The 20,491-nt window shown below is 48.0% G+C and overlaps 1 protein-coding gene across 1 annotated transcript in view; it reads right to left on the minus strand.

Annotated features, from left to right (window-relative positions):
• The window catches only part of LOC119388332 (golgin-45-like), a 185,662-nt gene that overhangs the window by 128,733 nt on the left and 36,438 nt on the right, over positions 1-20,491 (minus strand). Inside the window, 1 exon segment of the mRNA XM_037656037.2 lies at positions 4,190-4,389. Coding sequence (XP_037511965.2) covers positions 4,190-4,389 — 200 coding nt within the window.

Raw genomic sequence — 20,491 nt, forward strand, 5'->3', positions numbered from 1 at the left:
CTATCTCGAGGCATCAGGTGAAGGCTCGTAAACTTGCTGTGCTCTCAACGCTTACTTCGCGTTTAGAAAACTCGGAGCAAGAAAACGCTTCGGTTCCTGGAGGGGCCATATTCCCTTAAACCAGCGTTTTGTTGAGTTACGCGAGATCGGATCTAAAAGAGTTAGCTGCTAGTCTTACTTCGTTTCACAATACAATTTTTTGGTATCGCATTCATTTCTTCGCTCTTAAGCGAAACTTAGTTTTTTAACCGTTAGCTATTGACCCCCGAAAGAAAGGGGCGGACGTGTAACATGGCGCAGCCGCTTCACTGTGGGCCGTCAGCGACGGGCCCGCTAATGACAGCTGCGCATTTGCGGCTGCTCCGACCAGGAGATATGATTTTACTAATGAGATGACATTTTTAAAAAAGCAAGCAAAAAATTCGAATTGGAACCCTAGCACGTGAGCTCGAAAGGGCAGGGCCTTTTAGGGGGTATTTACCGCAGAGTGATTACAAACTCAGACGTGCTGGCGGAAGGAATTACGAAAAAGCTGTTCTGGATGAAGATCCATGGATAAAGTATATCTGAGGAAAAGTGTCAACGCGTTTAAACCGTTCGCGTGCTCTTCCATAAACGCGAAGCAAGGAAGATTCGATATTGTCCCATATATCTACTGCGAGCGATCCCAGATTTCATTCCGCGATGTCCGGAAACAGAAGCGACAGACATTTTAGCGGCACTCATGTAGTTATTACTGAACATTGCTTTCCTTACGTGCCGTGCGACGCTTGAAACGAGCTACCAGCAGCGCTTCTGGAACAGACAACGTCCGCCGATGAATCGCCGTCGCACTTTCTCGCTACCGATAGGCCTAGACGTCACGAGCCTCTGCGGAGAGCGCGTTTTGCTGTCGAGCCGACTTGCAGAACAGAAGCTGCGTCGGCACCGTGCATGGCATCGTGGCTTACTCGGAACGCACGCGCGAGCGCTATTTATTCAGCGGAATAATTCTTGGTCCATGATTGCGACTTTATTGGCAGCCCCAAGATCAAGCTGCACATGTTCTGACGCGCCGGCGGTGCGATTGCCGGTGATAGACGCCCCCAATCCCGAGACTTTGGCGCAGTTTGGCGCAAATTTCGTCGATATTATCAGGATGGCGCAGTAAATACAATTTGGCGCACTTTGGCGCAGTTGGCGCAGGAGTGGAATCACTGGATGCGGAGCACCCTAGGGGCCTGGGCTGTCGTATACTGTCGCATGCTGTCATCGCTTGGCGTAACGCAGGCAAAACCACGTGTAGCACTATCATCTGTAGCATTCTGAGTGCGCACTCGTGCCAAGGAGAAGTCTTCTTCCTCTTGCTCTTCAAGCGCCTTGACAATAATATTAAGTGCAGAGCACTTTAGGGGCCCGGGCTGTAGTATGCTGTCGGCGCTTGGCATAACGCAGGCAAAACCACGTATAAAAACAGAAAAAAAGAGGAATCAAGCGAGAGATAGAAAGAGAGACAAAGAAAGGAAAGAAAATAGGAAGAAAAATCAGTGGTGATCCAGCCAGTTTAGGATTTGGAGCAACTTTTGGAGCAGGAAAAAGTCTGTTTTGGAGCAGGTTTGGAGCAGACAAAATGAAATTAAGGATCACTATTGGAGCAGAGCATGCCTAATTTTCCGTGAATATTCTTATTAGTGTGCATACAGGAAATGCTGCTGCAATCTAAACAAGGAGACAAGGCCAACAAACAGAAAGCAGCCATTAATCAAGTTCTTAGCACAAAGAGTGTCATCGTCTGGCTTCACTGCAAAGCACAATATGTGTAGCACTGATAGTGGGGTGAGTTGGTAAGGATTCAAGAAGCGAGCCGGCGCTTGTCTTCGCGTCTTCTTCATCGTCAGTGTTGCGTGTTCTTTCGTTGCGCCGTTTCTTAATCACAGTATGTGCATTGAAGTGAAACATCAATGACAAGGCAAGCATGGAACATATGGTTTCTGCGAATGACAGGTGTGACACAATCATTCTAAAAAGAAAAAAATCCTAACCACAAAACGAGAAAGAAGACGGTGAAAACTCGTTGCAAATGAGAACATACTGCTTGAAATCGTCTGCGTAGATAGTTCATTCAATAACTGCCACAAATCGCTATGGCTGATGCTCCACCGTACTCAATAATTATTAGAGGCATTCTTCTTTCACTTTCAAGTACTTCGGTATGAGCACTTACTCCCGGTTTTCCAAATATTCACAAAAAAGTATTCTAAAAAATAAAACTGGTAAAAATGAATTGGTACAAATTCGGCGGGGTCAGTGATCAATCCAGCCATGAAGGGGAGAGATCCTCTCCTTCCAGGCAACTTTGAAGAAGACAGTTCCACTTGTCGAAACGTTGGCTTTAGCGACACCCAGTTTCACAAATTTTTCACCTTAATATGTTGTCAAGGTGCGATTGGCGGGTACGAATCCCCATGTGCTACTTACACGGTTGAGGAATAAATATGGTGTCCCACAAACAGGCCACGTGACAGTTTTTTTAAATGGGGAGGGGGGGGTCGTGGTGAACGGCCGAACCCGGACTCCCTGCCCCACAATCACCGACCCTTGGATCAGCCGTTGAACGGGGTCCTAAAACTGGGTGCATGAAGCCTGAAGGTCTTTTTGGGGTTCAGCAAGTGCCGAGGACTAATGCGACTACATCCGGTTTGTTTCCCATTAATTTACAGTTTTTCATTGCACTTTGGACTTAACGAAGACACCGCACGGTGCAGTTGGGTAGTTCGTGAACAGCGAGAAATCCCCACAGCAGCGCCGCTCAATGTTTGTCAATGTGCAATTTGCGAACAAACGGCGACTGCACTGAGCACGCTCGCAAGCATAGTTTTCGCGAGGGAATCAGTTGGGAAGATTTGCAAGCCGGAGCGACTTCTCTGACTTTTATTGTCGATTGACGACAACATTGGCTGTTCTAACGGCGTTCAGGACGCGTACGTGAGAGCACTTGTTCTTTATTTGTGGCTGACTGCACGGCTCAGTTTCTACGTGCGCTGGCTTGCCACCGCGTTACGTCGGTTTCGCAATCAAGACGCGCAACGAGCGCTCGGACGCGCGTGAGCTGCAGTGCTGCCCCACATAGTGCCAGACGTGCTGAGCATTTAGGTTTAGCTTTACGGTGCACATACCGAAGAATGTTGCACAGCGCGATTAAGAGGCATCTATTTTTTTACGAAACATCAAACAATCCTTTGCGCGGCCGAATCTTCATTTGCGTGAAGACGCCGTTTACAGTGCGCAGTGCCGATAGCTGTTGCCGCTTGACCGCGGTGGCTACATACGTACTGTACACGGAGTGACTCGCGAACGGAAAAAAAATCACTTTTCTACGTGTTATCGCCAGTTCCCTAACAAATAATAGAGACTATCGACGGCATACTAAACTTTCAACAACGGAGACACACGCGGCGGCAGACTATGGATAGGCTGAATAAAGTGACAAAAGGTGCATCGCTGGGATGGAGCGAGTAGAGGGCACCGGCATCATTATGGAAAAGCTCCTGCTGTATTCGATGCCAGACCAAGAATACTTTGGGCCATAAACGGTCCGATGTCGTGCAAACAGGTGGGCTTGTGAACTTTGGCGCAGTTGGCGTAAGCTGTACACGAATGTGCTCAGCAAGGTGCAGGGATATAGGACTGTAGCAAAACGGCACAATTGGCGCAGTTGGACCACTACTGAAAAATAAAAATAAGTAGAAATAAAGAGAGAAAAAAGACTTCTCACTCTGTTATTATTCTCAATTTATTGTAATATGCTCTCCTATGTAATACCCGCATTGAGGGCCTTTAGGTGTATTTTGAATAATAAAAAAATTAAAATTAAGAACCTGGAAAAGAGAAAACGAAAGAAGGAGAGGAGGAAAGAAACAGAAAATCGATGAGAAACAAAGAAGGCTGCCTAGTTCTGCACTTCCTTCACGCTTCGCACCACTAGTGTGAAGCTGCCTTAATTTTTTTTTCTTGAATAAAACTTGAGTTGAAAGTCAGCACTGTGTTGTATGTCCCCTTCTTCTCTTCGTCCACCTTAGGTGTGCTGTTATCCACGATCATTACCCAAATTCATGGTTTAACTGAGTTTTCTGCTGCAAGCATAACTTGGCTGCAGTGCATATCTATGGTGTACCCGTGCAGCAGCCAAGTGCAGAGTAATTTCCCGTACCTGGCAGCCAGGAACTTTGAGCGCCAGACGTCTGCATGGATAGCCAACCGGTCAATCTCCTCTCGGCCCTGGCTCAAACGCTGTGCGTACGCTCGCACGTCTGCGGCCAGCTGTGCCTTGTCCTCACTGAGGAAGTGCACACGTGCTTCCAGGTCTTCACCCACAGAAGCCACAAGCAACTTCTTCAGCTCACGGTTCACCTGAAAGCAAGAAATCTACATCACGCCCTGCACAGTGGCCAAAACAGGGCTGCAAAAATGAAATAAATTACAACCCCGGCTAAGTAGAAAATTACTTTTTCACTACAACGTAATATAAAACCGAAATAGTGCTGTTAAAGGGACTGTATACCACTCGGAAAAAGTTTTCTGATTGTGGTGAAAATGAGATCGTTTGTCACATCGGCGGCAACGAGCATGCTTTAGTCCCATAAAAAAGAAATTATATTTTTAATTTGATGTTTAAAATCGTGAAAGAATGACCGCTAGCATCACCTAACGGCGATGTGGTTCAATCTACTGGTAGGACAAGAAATCCTCGCAGGTAGACTCATTTTGCTTAAAAACAGACATGTATAACTTAAAATCGTTTTTTATGCACTTGAGGCAGCGGACAGTTGCGTCAGAGAGTATTTTTTTGCCTTTTTCTCCTCACGCGTCTAGAAAGGCGCCCAGTGGCGCTGCTTGCGGCGCCGCCTTCGATTTCGTCTTCTTCAACTCATGCGCTTTGCCATGCGGCCCTCTGCGCTGGTCGTAACATGCCGCTGTACTGCTGTTAGGATGTTTCACATGTGCTGCGCTGTGAAGGCGTGCATTTATAGTCTCCTTTTGATGACTCAATTTGGCTTGTATTGCAGCAGCAGTGCTAAAATAAACGCATAGACTGCGATTACAGCAAAAGAAGTGTTCTGTAATCGTATAATAAGGCTTCACTTAACCGCTAGCGCGCTGAAACCGACTTTTACATTCATTACATTAGTGTTCAGCAAAAATGATGTAATCCTGCAGAAATAACATGTGCTTTCGGTTTAAATTTTTACCGGCACTACAATCGTCATCGCGTCCACCAACCAGTGTTGTGGGCATGTTTCAAGCCAATAGAAGAAGACCGAACGCAGATCGACAAATTGTGTTTTAAAAATTTTTACTCACTTTCCAGAGAAACCGCTGCAGGGTTGGACACTTCAGGCTGTATGCTTCCGATTGCGGTACAAAACAGAAAAGCGATGAAGGGCGGCAGACAGTCCCTTTAATGTATGTCCCTCATTTAAACCAATGTGCAACAAACATTGTCACCAAATGCCAATTGTGTGTGCGAGCTTATCATTTTCATTCTACTGCACAAATTAAGTAGATGGGTTTATGCTCATAGCTGCGCCATTCAGTCCAGTAAAGCTGTGTGGGGTTCAAAGTACACACTGTCACCTAAGTACAGGCATTCATCTATTCCCTGCACCTCTCGTTTATTCGCACGCAATGGTATGAGCCGAGCTGTCCAGTCACATTTCACACACCAGTTTCAACAGTGGCGCTGAACCACCTTGGGTGCAGTGGGAACCAGTGCAACCTGCAGTGCACAAAATGCACGTTGTTCTTCCCGTCCGCAGGCCTCTTTGTTCAGGCTTTGCATGGACTTGAGTTTACACGTGATGCTTTACACTTATGGCGAGTGTGTACCTTATGCTGATAATTTTCGTGCAGCGGCATTTCTGCCTGAGAGCCTCTTCACTTCCCGCAGAAATGACTCCATGCCATGGGCTATACCAAAAAGACACCAAGGACAAAGGGCAGCTGCAACTCCTCAGCCTGCAGAAGGGGCGGATCCAGAGACCTTCTTTGGGGGGGGGGGGGTCCTTAATTGGGTTGGGGGGGATGGGGGTTATTGCACAGCTCGCAGTAACTGAAGGGAAGGTTGCGAGAAGGCAAAGACACATTTCTTTGCATTAGGTCTGCATTTTTCAAGTTATTGCAGCCTCCTTCTCTAACATTGCATATGCGGCGCGATGAAGTGCTTGCTTGAAACGCAAGAGAAAGGAACCAGCGTTCCTTAAAAAGGACTGTGGTGAAAAGTATTTGCACGTGCAGTAAATGTTCCGAAATGGGAAAATAATACACTAAAGATTTTGCTGTAGTTGCGATCGCGGTTTCAAGTACCCGACCCAATACGAGTGAGCTAGAACGATCGCGCTTTTATTGTTATCAAAACCGTCCGAGAAAACGAAGCCGCTAATGTCACGTTGATTTTTGCTTCGTTCAACTTAAACATCTCTATCAAGTAGTATCAAGCCTCAGCTTAATCTAAAAGACTTCGGAAATCATGTGCACAGAAACCAATTTACTAATGACCGACTTATGTTGCAAAGCCTCCCTCGGTGGCAAAGTTCTTCCTTCTGATACGACGCAGCCATATCCCTCGCCGTTTGATATTTTCTTTTCCTCATGGAACAACAAAAAACTTCTCTCCTTTTTCAACGTCGTTTGAGCAGCCAACAGCACCGAAAGTCGGTATCGCACTGCAGCTGATGCCACCTTGCTAAAGGTAAGGAGCCTACACTGGTAGCGCAAATGTTTGCCTGTGGTTCCACGCTCCCCCATGGTGTCATTTTCCGGCGAATGAAATTCACGGCGGTCATCAGATGGAGGGGACGATGGTCACACATATTTACAGCAGCCCAGAGGGGACCGTGACGGTGCCCAAGAAGCCTTTCAAGACACTGTTGGCAGTGGCGCCCTGTGTGTGCGTGTCTCTCTCTTCTTGTCTGTTGTCTTTGCGTCTATTACCTTGGATAATCCAAGAAGCCTTCGTTGGAAATGTGCATAGGAAAGCAGAAAAGGGTGAAGATATGTGGACAGAGAGAGCACGAAGAGGAGATTCTCCTTTTCCCAATTATTGTCGGCTCCTTCGTAGAAAAAATACAGACCTTACTTCGTAGCTTGTGAGGGCATAAAACCCTTTCTCAAACAAAGCATTGGAATGCTCCACCTATTGAAAATTCAAAAGGACGGACCACTTATAGACACACTATTTCCTCGTATTGACACACTTTTTTTCTTCTTCCTGAATGTCCCCCGCTCCTCGGGTCACAATAAAATCTCCCTTGTACTCTCGGGAGCGGGACGACGATCAATTTGGGCTTTTATCATCACACTCAACAAGGCAATGCCCGCTTCCAAGAACGTCCTTCCAAGGTCATTTAACCCCAACTGCACCATTGGATGTACCGAGTGGGACGATCGAGTGCCATGCTTTCCTGAAAGGCCTAATGGTAATAATGGTAATAGATTGAGCGCAAATGGACGGGACACAAGAAGACAAGACGACTACACGAGCGCTCACTACCAACTGGTTTTATTCAGAAAAAACATAAGTATATAAAGCATAGTACACCACAAGCGCGCTTGCGCACACATCAAGTGAGAAAAAATTATTTAAAAAGTTATATTAAATTCCGCTGAATCAACTGAAACTCACTCCCCCGCAAGCATACTGACGTTTGGCTAACACAATCGGTGCCTTTCTTTTTCATACCTGCCAAGTTTGGAAAAACGGAATCCGGGAGTCTACTCAACGGGGGGGGGGGGGCGGTACTGTGATAGCAATTATATGGACACTGTCTGCGGGATTTTGCGGTACAGAGTCCAAACCGATAACATCGCTTACGCATCGTCTGTTTCACGTGCGAGTAAATGCGCGCTAGCGCTAAGGACGAACGCGGTTGAAGCAGAGATGAAACGACCCGGCCGTCACCGTCGCGCGAAGGGCACATGCGATAACATCGCTCCGCATGCGAGGCCTGTCGTCGCTTGCTTACCAGTTATTTCGTCGGGCAAGGGACCATAAGGGGCGCCGTAGAGACAGGGACGGTCGCAAGCACTGGCGAACACGCTATCTCGACAGACATCGGTAACGGCTACTTCAAGTGGAGAGCCCAGCACTTAAAAGTGCTGGGCTCTCCACCTAAAGCAGTAGTAATCGACACAAAATTTTGAAGGCGAGATAACTTGTGGGATAGATTTGTGTGTACACAAACACATCATCTACGAAATATTAACGGCTGATAGAACCTATAATACATTTAGGATCAATTTTTAAATTGCGTGTAGCGCATCTCTACATGAAACGTCCCACCTCGCGTCACCGTGACGCACGGGGCGCGCAATGCACTGGACGCGCGGGGCAAAACTGGATTTCCGGGAGATTTTCCTATGACCCGTACAACCGGGAGAAACGTTCAAAATCCGGGAGTCTCCCGGGTAATCCGGGAGACTTGGCAGGTATACTTTTTGATGTGAAATGCCTCCAGAAGCTCTCCAGAATCTATTACAGAATGAACCAACACGCCCAACAGAGCATTTTATTACATAATGGTAGCGGATGCCTCTTCCAGCGGGCCAAAGCCCGGCTTAAATGTCTTGGACGATTGCTAGGGAAAATATTGTTCATTTCATTTGTCCAATAAGATAACAGTCTCCACACGACGCCCCGAAGGGGAAGAACGTGTGGAGCCACCTCCGTTCCACCCCCGGGAAAACGCGAGGCGAGCCCGTCAGATTTGGTCAGATCCTCCAAACAACCACCACATAACTGCACCAAGAAGTTCCAGTCAAATTACTCGATCATTATCTTCTTCGTAGGGGGGACGACAATGCGGCATCGCCGAGGTCATTCTAGACGCATGGTGACCGATCCCTGCACCTAGAGACGTTTTCCAAGAAAGGGCTGAGCGTGTCATCAGTGCGAGCCCCCTCCTCTGACTCGCTTCAGCTCAGTCAAAGCTTTTCTGTTAATATTTTGTAAAAATTTTTTTTTATATAGCCACTGGTGGTGACTGCCTGTGTTGCCCTCTTGGACCATGTGTCTCTGACAAAAACAAAAGAAGAAGGGAAGGCTCCTTTCTTGCTGCCGCTGTAAGGGCCACGCTTATTTAAACAACCTTTTACTAACGGTTTGGCCTTGTTGATTTTCCATAAGGTGACATAGCACGAAGCAATATGGGGAACACATCAACAAAGAAGACGTGCACTTACTTCCAAATGAAGATTTAGTGTTTCCTACAGACATAGGAAAAGCAGAAAGAAGATCGAACAAAACAAAAAAATGTGAAATGCAACACGAAAAGACCCCCTCTGATCGCCGTGTGGCGTCTTCCAGAAATGCTAACTTCCTTACGGGACAAGCGTATAATACCCCTGACTGACACATGGGCAAAAATACTTTGCAGTAAACCCGTTTTGTTGCTCTGAAGGGCCCTTTGGGGAGAGTTTGCGCTGATGACACACGGCACCGCACTACGCTCTATAGGTTGTTCGCGGCCTCCGCGATTAGCGTCGGTTTCACAGATGAGCGCCGCAAGAAAAAGAAAGAAGAGAAAAAAAAAGGCACTGCTCCTTAACATTTTCGTGGCCGCACCTATCCCCATCGATAGTATGTTATCGATGACTTAAAATTCAAGTCTTGGCACTCTCTGAGCGGTTCTGGACAGGTAACGCAGTACAAAGGGTAAAATAACATGTCTTTTATCAGTTTTGCTTGCGAGTTTCATTTTTCCACTGCGGGGAGATTTTTAAAGCTCGTTCGCAGTCGGGTAGGCGAGCGCTCATTGTTTCAGACTTCGCGTCGACGTCGCTTGCGGGTGCTCCACAGAAACGGCGAATTTCGATGGATTCCGATTAATCTGAGCGGGAATCTCTGGATGATGGTAGCAGCACAGACACGGAAGACTACTTCGATTCGCCAGGCTTCAGTACGGATGGCGAAAGTGCGTCAAACCTCCCCGGAACATCAGCAGCTATCCGCCGGTAAGTTTCGTCTTCTCCTCGGGTCGTTTTATCACTGCGGCGCGTCGGTGTAAACGTATCCAGTGCGTACTAAAAATAACAGATCTTATCTGCAAGGTGTTAACTTCATTCGGGCGGGAGCATTTGGCGCCGGCTGCAGAACGAGTGCAGTTCTCTCCGCCAAGACGGCACGGAGTGGACTTTGACCCAACGCTCTGATGTGCTGCACGGTGGCGTCTTCGTGTTGTTTTTCACCGCAGAAGTCGTCAGAGAGATATGCAACCACACAGATAAGTATGCGTGGACGCATACTTTCGAAAAGCTAACATACAGTGAGAGGGGCGGATCCATGGAGGGAGGTTACTGAAGAGAAGATGAACAAGTTCGTCGCACTCCATGTGTACATGGTAATCGTCGAAGTCCCGCGCTTGCATTGGTGTTGGTGTCAACGACACATATTTCCAGGCCTTCGTCCACCGTCAGTGATGCCACGGAAAAGGTTCAAGGCTTCTTGAGTGTGTCTGATCTGAAGAAGACGACCATCGCACCCCATGAGAAGCTTCACCACTTGTCTTCTTTATTGCAACACATGAACGATTCTTCTACGCTATTTTTTAACCCCGTCGGAACCTTTCAGTGGATGAGAAAATGGTGAAATCTGAAGGTTGGTATGGTATTCGGCAGTATATGAGGGAGACAGAGGTCAAATGAGGCTACAATTATGAATTTTTGCAGCTTTGGAGCAGGCTACAATGTTCAACAAATACACAGGAAAATTGAAAAATACCAGAACTGCAAACTATGCTAGGAAAGTTGATCAGAAAAAAAATTTTTTCCGAAACATGTGCAGCCAGCCAACGCGGTGTTCACCGCGTTGAGAAACAGCATCGCGCGGTGGCATGATAGGCACTAGTGCCTATATTCTTGCATTTATGTAAATAATCTTTGTACTTACAGAGCTTATATTTCCACTATTATTCTACGAGGGCATTGCATTCAAAACTTATATTTTGATTTTTTTTTAATGTTTACCCTTTGCAGAGTAGCATTGATGTTTTTATGAATCTTTTTTTCTTTCTGATGCATTTTTCTTTGATAATTTTTTTATTATATTCGAAATAAATACGTTGTTTGGAATTAATACTGTTGCAAGGACCAATTCTTCCTCTATGATTTGATACCCTACACTTAGCATCAATTATTTTCTGTGGCAGGAAAAAAAATATTTCTTGGACTAGCCAAAAACAACCTATTTTTCTGCGGTCACGAAAGTGTTAAATTGGAAGTGGAGAACACATTTCTAAAACCACTCTGTCTTTTGGCACCCATTGTGCAGACTACAATGCACCACTCTATCGACAATGCAAATGACACTGCTGGAATTCAACATGGTGGCGCTAGCGACTTCATGCGGGCGTACGAAGGAAGACGTCACTACCACAGCAGTGCATTTTTGGAGGGCCATGCATATTAACGTCACAGTGGGGATTAGTCGACACTTGGTGAGCCTTCATTGAAGGGCTGCATTCTTGAGTTCTGCACACTGTATGCGAGAGAATACCCTTCATGTTCGAAATGCGGATGCGGAATCCGCTTTTCCGTAAAGGAACATTGCCGGGAGGGAGATACTTCTTCATCTTGTTGTCTTGGGACGGAGCTGGTCCCATGACCGATTTTCCGGAAAATGCCCGCTTGAATAAAGGACTCTACAGTACCCATTGTTGACATGCTCAAGCAAGTGACCATTCAAACACATTCCGGTTCTGTCTGAAGGTGTAGAATAGGGTGTGGGTGAAGTGATGGGTGCATTTCTCGCTGCAGCGGCCTAAGAAATTCCGTGTGCCACAAAATGGTGCCGGGGGGAGGGGGGAGAGGGAGTGGTTGGTGGCTTTGGGAGGGGCGAGGCCCAAGGACTGCAGAAGGGACGAATGAAACCAAGATCAAGCATGTGCTCAAACTTCTTTTTGGCAACAGCGAGACGATCTGGTGCGAGGCGACGAGCCCGGGCAAATACGGGAGGGCCCTTCGTGATGATGTGATGTGTCACGCTGTGGGTGGCCTACGAGTGAAAGGAAGGTGGTCGGAAGACATCCGGAAACTCAGCAATGACGCTTGACCAAGGATGGGGAATGGCTGTGTGTGCCTGGAGAAGCCAGAGTGGCGGAGTGCGACAGGAAACACCCCAGATGGCTAAGCTTGTCTCAGAGTCCATGATGCGGCTATGCTGCATGTTGACGGCGAGCTTGTAGTGCCATAGGAAGTCGGCTCCGATTATTGGTTCGCACACGTCCGCGAGGACAAAGAGCCAGCGAAAGGTACGTCTGAGGCCGATGTCAGGAGTCACAGACTTTTGGCCGTAAGTCCGGATAGTCGATCCGTTGACCGAGGTGAGAGGAGGGGAGTCATGAGGATGGAGTCTTTCTGCCATTGTAGGAGGAAGGATGCAGATTTCAGCGCCAGTATCAACGAGGTAGCGGACCTTGGTGTGACGGTCGGTAACGTCGAAGAGGCGACTGCGCCTGGGGCCGGGAACAGCGGTCGCCGTCGGCACGGTCGTTTTCCACGTACGAACAAGGCTGGCGACAGGTGTTTGCATGCGACCCGTGACGACGATGGTACCAGCAAAGGCCATCGGGACTAGTAGGATGGCGGCCGGAGTGATTAGGGCTGGGGCGGCGAGTTCGTGATGAAGGACGCGCCTGGTTTGTGCGGAAGGCGGCAACTTGAGCTGCCAGTTGTTCTACCTTTCGGGTGAGCTCCTCATTAGCAGCGAGGAGACGCGCATAACTGTCGCCACTAGCTGTGCTGTTGGGCGAAGGGTCTTGAGGGTGACGAAGCGTGGCCACGGAGCCATCTTTGCGCAGCCACGGAGGGAAAACCAACATCCATAATCTTATCAGCCAACTGAGCCACAGATTCCAATGTGGATGCTGAAGACGCTGTCAGAATCATGTGGACCTTTGTTGGAAGGCGCTGCAGAAAAATTTCCTGAAAAAGGACGGCGTTTGGAGACGCAGCGAGATGGCGCGCTAAGGTTTGTATGCAACGCAGTAGGAGTAGGTTTACGATCGCCGGGCTCCTCTAATGTAAGGATTTGCTGCACTCGATGTTGTTCGCTGACGGTAATGCGCCTGATGAGGGTTTCCTTAAGATGATCATAAGGATGATCGGCTGGAGGAGAGAGTAGAATATTGCAAACTGCAGCAGTATGAGGCGGAAGCGCTCTGACGACATCAATCAATCAATCAAAATCTTTTATTTTCACCATTTCATAAATAAGGTGGAAAAGGGAGAACTGGAGAAAAAGGCGAAAGTTTTTCAGCTTGACAAAGCTCCGATCCCTCAGGCAGACAGTGGTGAAGTTGGTTTCAAAACAATAAAAGAAAGCACGTTACAAAGTATAAAGCATTAGAGAAATAACAACATTTCAACTGAATATAAAATAAACATTGGGATGAAAGGAAGAGAAGTGTATAAATGAAAAAAGTCAGTTTCTCCGCAAGGGCGAAGCAATGAATGCAATAGCAAGAAAAGCGGCCCGTGATGGACGCGCTGCTAAGATGCATAAACATCTGCCCCCCCGGCAGCAACTATTCTCGTGGACAACTTTTCTTGGCAATGAAGCGAAAGCTACAGAGCCGCAATGCACGTATCCTACCGCTAATGAATGTAGTCCCACAATTTCGTCCGTATTTTCTGCGCGAGATATATAAAGTACTCCTTCATTTTCTACATGTAGCTTTTTGAGAAGGAACGCAACGCTCACAAGCGAGATATATGTATTTCTTTTACTGTATATGTTGTCATTTTGCATTTTTGCGTGCGTGAAAAAGTCGCGCCTTTTACCCGTACCTTAGACGCTCAGCAGCGTTTGCGTCGAAATCCAACGCTAGCCATCACTTTCCACGGCGTTAGGAGACGCGCGCCAAGCCGGACTACTTCGCGTATAGCAGTACATGTGCAGACACGCCGCCCCGTAGCTTTCCCTTCATTGCCAAGAAAAGCTGTCCGCGAGTATTGGCCGCGATATCAAGCGGAGTCGCCATCTGGCGGCTCCTGACTGAACCGTGCCTAGTGTGGATTGCTCCCTGCGTCTGCTAGCCACGTTGTGTTTGCATGTGCGCGTACATCATGCAGGACCTCAAAAGGCAGTTTGTTCCGTGCGTTAGTGCAACTTTAACCGCTCGTACGTAAGCGTAACACGATGTAGAGAAGCATTTGGCCTTGATCGGCTATATATGTACTGTAATAAGATCAGTGAGTGCACTTGTAGGGAGTGCTGTGTGTGGCTGTCGTACCCTCTGTTCACGAGAGTCATATTAGTGTAGGTGCCGCTCTGTGGTTCAAGCGCATTGCAAAGTGCACTTGGCGTTGTCCTAAAGCATTAAATCTCATGTGAAAATAGCCTTTTATCGGCTAGGTGGTAAAAAAAAAGGCTCTCATGCAGTTGCGCGCTGTGGTTAGATGTAGAAGTTCAGGAGTGTCGTTTATAGATTACACGACGAGCTTGAGATGTGTATGGTCCTGGTCCCACTACACAAATATTTCTGTCAAGTCACGTCTGACACTTCGGTACTTAAATTGTCCCCTAAAAAGAACAGAAAATAGAATGACACGAACATCCCGAAACCGAGTTGCCTTGCGCAATTTTAACTTGTGGCGAAATTTATACAAGAACACCCGTGTACTTGAATTAAGGTACGCGTTAAAGAGCACTGATGGTCAAAATCAATATAAACGGCATACTTTACATTTATGTCGTAGTAATTTTGACGCGAAGCCACATCTTTTTTTCTTTACATTATCTTGAGCGTTTGTGTTGCGTTGTAATAGATTGATGAAAAGCATCGGACATTATTCGCGTGAAAAAACGTACTTTGGTCCTGTGAAATAACCGAGCCTACGTTCCATTACTGTCGTGCAAGTAATCAATCGAAGAAAGTTCCGTGCTGTACAGTTATTACCTTTGTGTACTGTTACTGGAATAAAAATAAGCGTGTTCGTGTTAAACGCTTCTGTAGCGCTAAAGCGCTGTCAGCCACATAGCTTTCCTCAGTAAACCTATCAACTGTCCTACATTTGAGAAGTGAATAAGAAATGCGAATGACTATTTGACGCGCAGTATACAAAGTGCTATTTGATCTCATCGTGCAGGAATACAGGCTTTCTTTTTGTTGCGGGGTATCCAGATCAACAAGAAGTAAACAATTCAGTCGCTCTACAGCAGCGCGTAGTAGATAGAACACAAGGTGAACATGTACAAATAAAACAAGAAAACGTCATCCATTGCGAAAACGCCGACTGTTGCCGAAGGCGAGCAACCCCGTTCGTTGGCAGAATGCGCTTCTCTCACAAGTAATAGTAATGTTTGACGCGCTTCGTGCATTAATTCAAGAATGAAGAGCGCACATATTACCAGAAAGCTTCAGCCAACGCAATTTGTTTGCTGGAAATCGGGTCAAATCGCTCACAACGAAGCGCTGTTGTGTGCGTTTGTATACGCGCCGACAACCACCTATCCACACTAGCGCGGCGACGGTGCTGCCACCTCTAGCCCGATCTCCCAGCGAATACCACGCGAGCAGACAGTGGAAGGGCAAGGTTCTCCCTGCACAAATATTAGAAGAAGCGAGCGAGCTGGCCGACGACTTTTAAATGCGCCCGTTTAGGGAGCCTTCATGTGCGCGCCTCCGTCGGAGGCACGGAGGCGCGCACATGAAGGCTCCCTACGCCCGTTGAGCTTCTCGCGCCATCTCACTGGTAATGAAGAAACGCTTATAAGCACCTGCCGTCTCTGAGTGCTGCCAGCGGTAGAGAGTGTGTATACAACGCTCGCCGTTAGCTACCTGAAGGATCTGCTCTTTGTGGCGTAATGGCTAGCACCATGCGCTGTGGAGCGAGAGGTTGGTTCGACCGCACTTCGGAAGCATTTTTCTGAATTATGTTTCTTTGGGACTTTTATATATATATACATATACATATACAGTGCATGATGGCTGCGACGGGGACGGCAAAAACCAGCCGAGACTGTCCATATAATTGCTATCGCAATAAAAGGAGTATACAGCAAACCACAAAGTAGTACAACCGTCATGGTCATACATGGTCAACTGCGAGGTGAGCCCATGACGACGGAACAATGACTGCACGGTGATGAACCAAAGTTTCGAGTCCAACGACCAGGACTCGGGGAGCTTGAGAGCGGAAACCTCAGGCTCGCGGGGTTGCGGAGAAGATAACGGTAACTGCCGAGAGGTCATGACTGTCGGCTTCGGGAAGGCTGCGGTGCTCGAGTTCCTGGCAGCTGTAGGCCAAGCGAAGCGGCAGAGGCGAGCACAAATCAGGAAGTGAGAGTGATCAGGCGAAGTCCGGGTCAGTAATTTGTGGAAACAGGCAGACAGATGTCGATGCTGTGAGACCACAAATTATGTATTTCGTCTGGAACCATTTACACAGACGCGAACAAGAACATGCGCGACTGTCTCGTCTTTTCCTGGTCGGATTCTTGCAACCCACGCTAGTGCGCTACAGCCTTATCCCTCAGTGTCGGCTATGATCTCAATGATGACCGGGAAATGCGACGAAGACAAGTGGCTTGTCAAGTAGATACTGATCGACGACGTGCATAGGACCTCCTCTAGAACATCAACGATGGGCACAATGTGACGGCGAGTCTACTTTGGCACTGAGCTGACATTGCGAACAGTATGGACATTCGATAAGCGGAGTTACAGTGCACTAGAAGAGGGCAGTGGGCTTACTCCGCCGCTCCTCGGACGCCGTTGGTGCCGCATAGGAGAAGTGGCGCCACAGGCATCTTTGATGGAAGCTTCGCCTGCAGAAGCTGCTCGCCACTGGCCGCTCGTAAGTGTTGCAACGTGCGTTTCTTCGATATTTATAACAAACTTGCTTGTATTGACTTTCCTCTGACTATATTGTGAGCGTGTGTTGCTCTCGGTTCGCCATTATTCCGTTTTCTTTTGCGATAGAGTTTGCCAAAAGTCAGTCCGATGGCAGCTTATACAGCCTATGCCTGCTCCTTTCTAGTGCAACGCAGTTAACGCTTTCTTTTTTTAAAGACGATAGTCTTTCTTGGGGAACTTAAACGCAGAAATTTTGGCCTGTCTTTCTGTCTGTCTGTCTTTCTGTTTGTCGGCACGTCCCTCGATTCAGCCACTCGGCCAAAGTTGAACCACTTGCCCAAGGGCCAGCCGTCTTGAACTGGTACGGCTGTTCATACTTGTGAACGTTGTCGATCAAAAAGTATATATCATGCATATCTGAGGTGCAACATCACTAGGTAAGTATTAGGTGGCGTGTTCCTTTAATAGAAAATGCATACATACGTAATTTTAAGGACCCTAGTTTCTTAAGCTGCGCTGAAAATGCATAAGAATGGAGGCTTGAGCGAGTTGGTATGCGTTCATCTTTGTTGAAACAGCGCTCACTAGACGACGACGAAGTAAAAGAAGGCACAGGACAGGCGCTGCCTGTCCTGTGCCTTCTTTTACTTCGTCGTCGTCTAGTGAGCGCTGTTTCAACAAAGCTGAAAATGCGACTGCGCTGAAATTTGCCTTCCTCCGTGCCCTTCGCACGAGCTCATTGTTGTGTTTCGGTTTCGGTTCTGTATTGCACTGTACGAATGCCATGGGTTGGTGTTGAAAAACTTTAGTTTTGAGAAGGCCAAGAAGGTGAAAAAAAATATTTAAAAAATGAAAAAGCAGCGTTGTGGGCGGCCTTCAGGCTGCCGGTTGTGGGCGCCGCTCTGGCGTTCCTGTTTTACCCAGGCGACGTGTAAATAAAAGAGTGTGTGGAGAGTACTCGTTGAGTGCGGACGTTTCTCTGCAAAGGTCTTCGCCTGCTGCTGCGCCGGGACTACCAGCACGCAACACAGCACTCATGTTTCCCGACGTATTGCCAGATGGCGTCCATATCTCACACAGCGCCTCTTCTATCGTCTTTACACGACATTTTCAGCGAAGCACGCAGATACGCGGCGAATTTTTTTCCTTAGAGGCAGGGGGAGAGGGGGGGGGGGAGAAAATGTGCTTTGCACATTTTGACAAGCACTACATTTGTTCAGGCCACATCGTATTTTCCCCAATATAACACCTCGGCGAGCCCAAAAGGATGGTGTACCCCTCAAAATATACGGTTTCATACAGTGACCACATATACAGTTACATATTGCTGCGTAGGCCTAACCTAAAATAATTTTGGAGCAAGATTATGCCCTGCCTTGCACCAGATAATTAGAAAACAGTGCACGCCTGCTTCCTAGCCGAGCTTTAACGTGCAGGCGTGCTGACTGGGTTTGTGGCTTTGCTATGATGAAATGAAATTGTAGGTGAAATAATTTTTGTTCTACTTCGGTTGTTGCACATGGCACAGTAGTTTTCTCGGGGTTATTAATAACCACAATTATGCAGTTACACATCTGTTAGGCATATGTACAAGCTTCTGTTCCCTACATGAAGCTGTTATTTTCAAGAACTGAAGTACAATATCCAACCATTGATTTACACACTTAATTCACTTCATGTGCAACGGCTCAGCTTCAGCTGCTTGGCCCTCTGCTGCTTTCCTCCTTTGTCACTGTTCAGTCCTTTCACATAAAAATGAAGACGTGTGACAACGTAAAAACTGATTACTTTCGCTGTGAGAGTAGCTGCGTGCACACTGCAAAAAGTCTGTGCTGAACAACTGCCAGCATGTCCATAATGCTGTCAGAGTGTAGTTCGCTCTAGCAAGCACTTTGCAGTATGTGGCACATTGCGACTCTGAAAACATTACCACCTTCTCGGAGAGTACTTCAGCATTAGTGGTCAAAGCGTCCGTGCAGTATACGACACCGGCGTGGCCAGGAAAACTGTGCTTGCTCCAGTACGGTGAAGGCACTTCTAGGTTGAAATAAAATTGATTCACATCATCAAATGGTGGAGATGTAGACGCTCGTGGACATTCTTCACAGCCTGCATCAACAGCGTCACTGGTGTGTGCAAACGGCCCAGACACCGCATTGTCGGAAGGACAGAATGTGGGCTTTAATTGTCCGTCTGAAGGTTCCGATCATTTTCTCTTACGAGCGGTCCTCTCTTGCGTCGGCTTTTTACTAAGGTAAGCTGGCAGATTGGGTAGAAGCATCGGCACAGCATCAGCATGGAGAATGGGTCTGCCGCGAGGTATTCACACTTCTTTTCCCTCGATAATATGCACATAGTCTCTGAGCACATAACGCGGCTCGAAGTGGAGCTCGCACACTGCACTGGTGTCTTCCAGGGTCTTGTCCGCTCCGCGCAGGTTCTTCTCCCATTCTTTACGCCTGTTCTCATCCTTCGGGACACCAAACAACGACAGCTTCGGCCCACCCATCACGAACACGCAGCCTGTTTGGCACCCAGGCGCGTAGCAGTGGTTTTGCTGATATCGCGGCATGGCTCAGGCACAAAAGAACATATAGATCTCTTGCGTGGTGCATACGGCTCACAGCTGACGGCAAAAACTCGGTGCTATAACGGCCACAGCAACACGTCGCTCGACAACTGCTGCTGTGCAAGAGCTGGCCAGCACTTTCAGCCGCCACGCTCCCCCAAAGTTCTATTGATGGTGATGCCAGCGCCGCCTCCCAGGTGAAGAGAGAAGCACACACTGGCGACGTTTGTGGAGCCACCCCACCGCATACCCTCCGCCGGGGAGTAAGCACACTGCCCTCTTCTAGTACTCTGTAGCGCAGTGAATGCAAAGGCATGGTGGCTAGACAAACTTACGGCAAAGAGCTGCGCCTGACTCAGTGCAGGAAACAAGGTAGCTTATCAGGTGCTAATCGTTTATTTTTAGATGCAAAGCATCTCTTGCTCGGGAGTATGTCCCGCGACCTGGTAGTCCGCACTCACACTACGCATGCGCAGCTCTCCTCCTTCCCTCTCTCCAACAGCTGCGTGTTACTCTCTCCACTTCTCTACCAGCACCTGCTGGCGCTTCTCCAGCGTTCTCGCTTCTGCTCTCGCGGCGCATGCGCTACTCTCCTCCTCTAGTCTCCTCTCCTTCAAGTGGTAGAGCGCTGCGCACGTTCAGTCCAGTGCTTGCTTCGGTTGACTCCTCTGAAATGCGGGCCTGACATGCCGAAATTCTCTCTTGCACAGCGCTGCAATGAGCGCCAGCGCGTGTGCGTCCCCTCCCCCTCTCTCAACTCTCCTACGCTGGCCCCCTCTCGCGCGCCTGTCGAACGCGTTCCCCGCTCGCCCTGTGAGAATTAACGGCCAGGCTAGATGGAAGACATGAGGCGCGTAGTGTTCCTCTTCGCGTTCCACGACGTGAGGTCCGTAGCATGCCCGAGGTCGGTAGCATGCCCAACGAACGCCAACGGAACGCGATCGTGCAAGTGCTCTAGCTTCGCGTCGCTTCATGGTCCCCTTTAGCGGGAGATGGTGTAATTTTTTTGCATCTCTTTTTCCTTGGTGTGTGAATTTTTGAGTGTTGGTTAGTTTTGCAGTATTGTGTGAGATAAAGTGGTTGCTGTGCCACT

The sequence above is a fragment of the Rhipicephalus sanguineus genome, chromosome 3, assembly GCF_013339695.2.
Source record: "Rhipicephalus sanguineus isolate Rsan-2018 chromosome 3, BIME_Rsan_1.4, whole genome shotgun sequence".
NCBI lineage: Eukaryota > Metazoa > Arthropoda > Arachnida > Ixodida > Ixodidae > Rhipicephalus > Rhipicephalus sanguineus.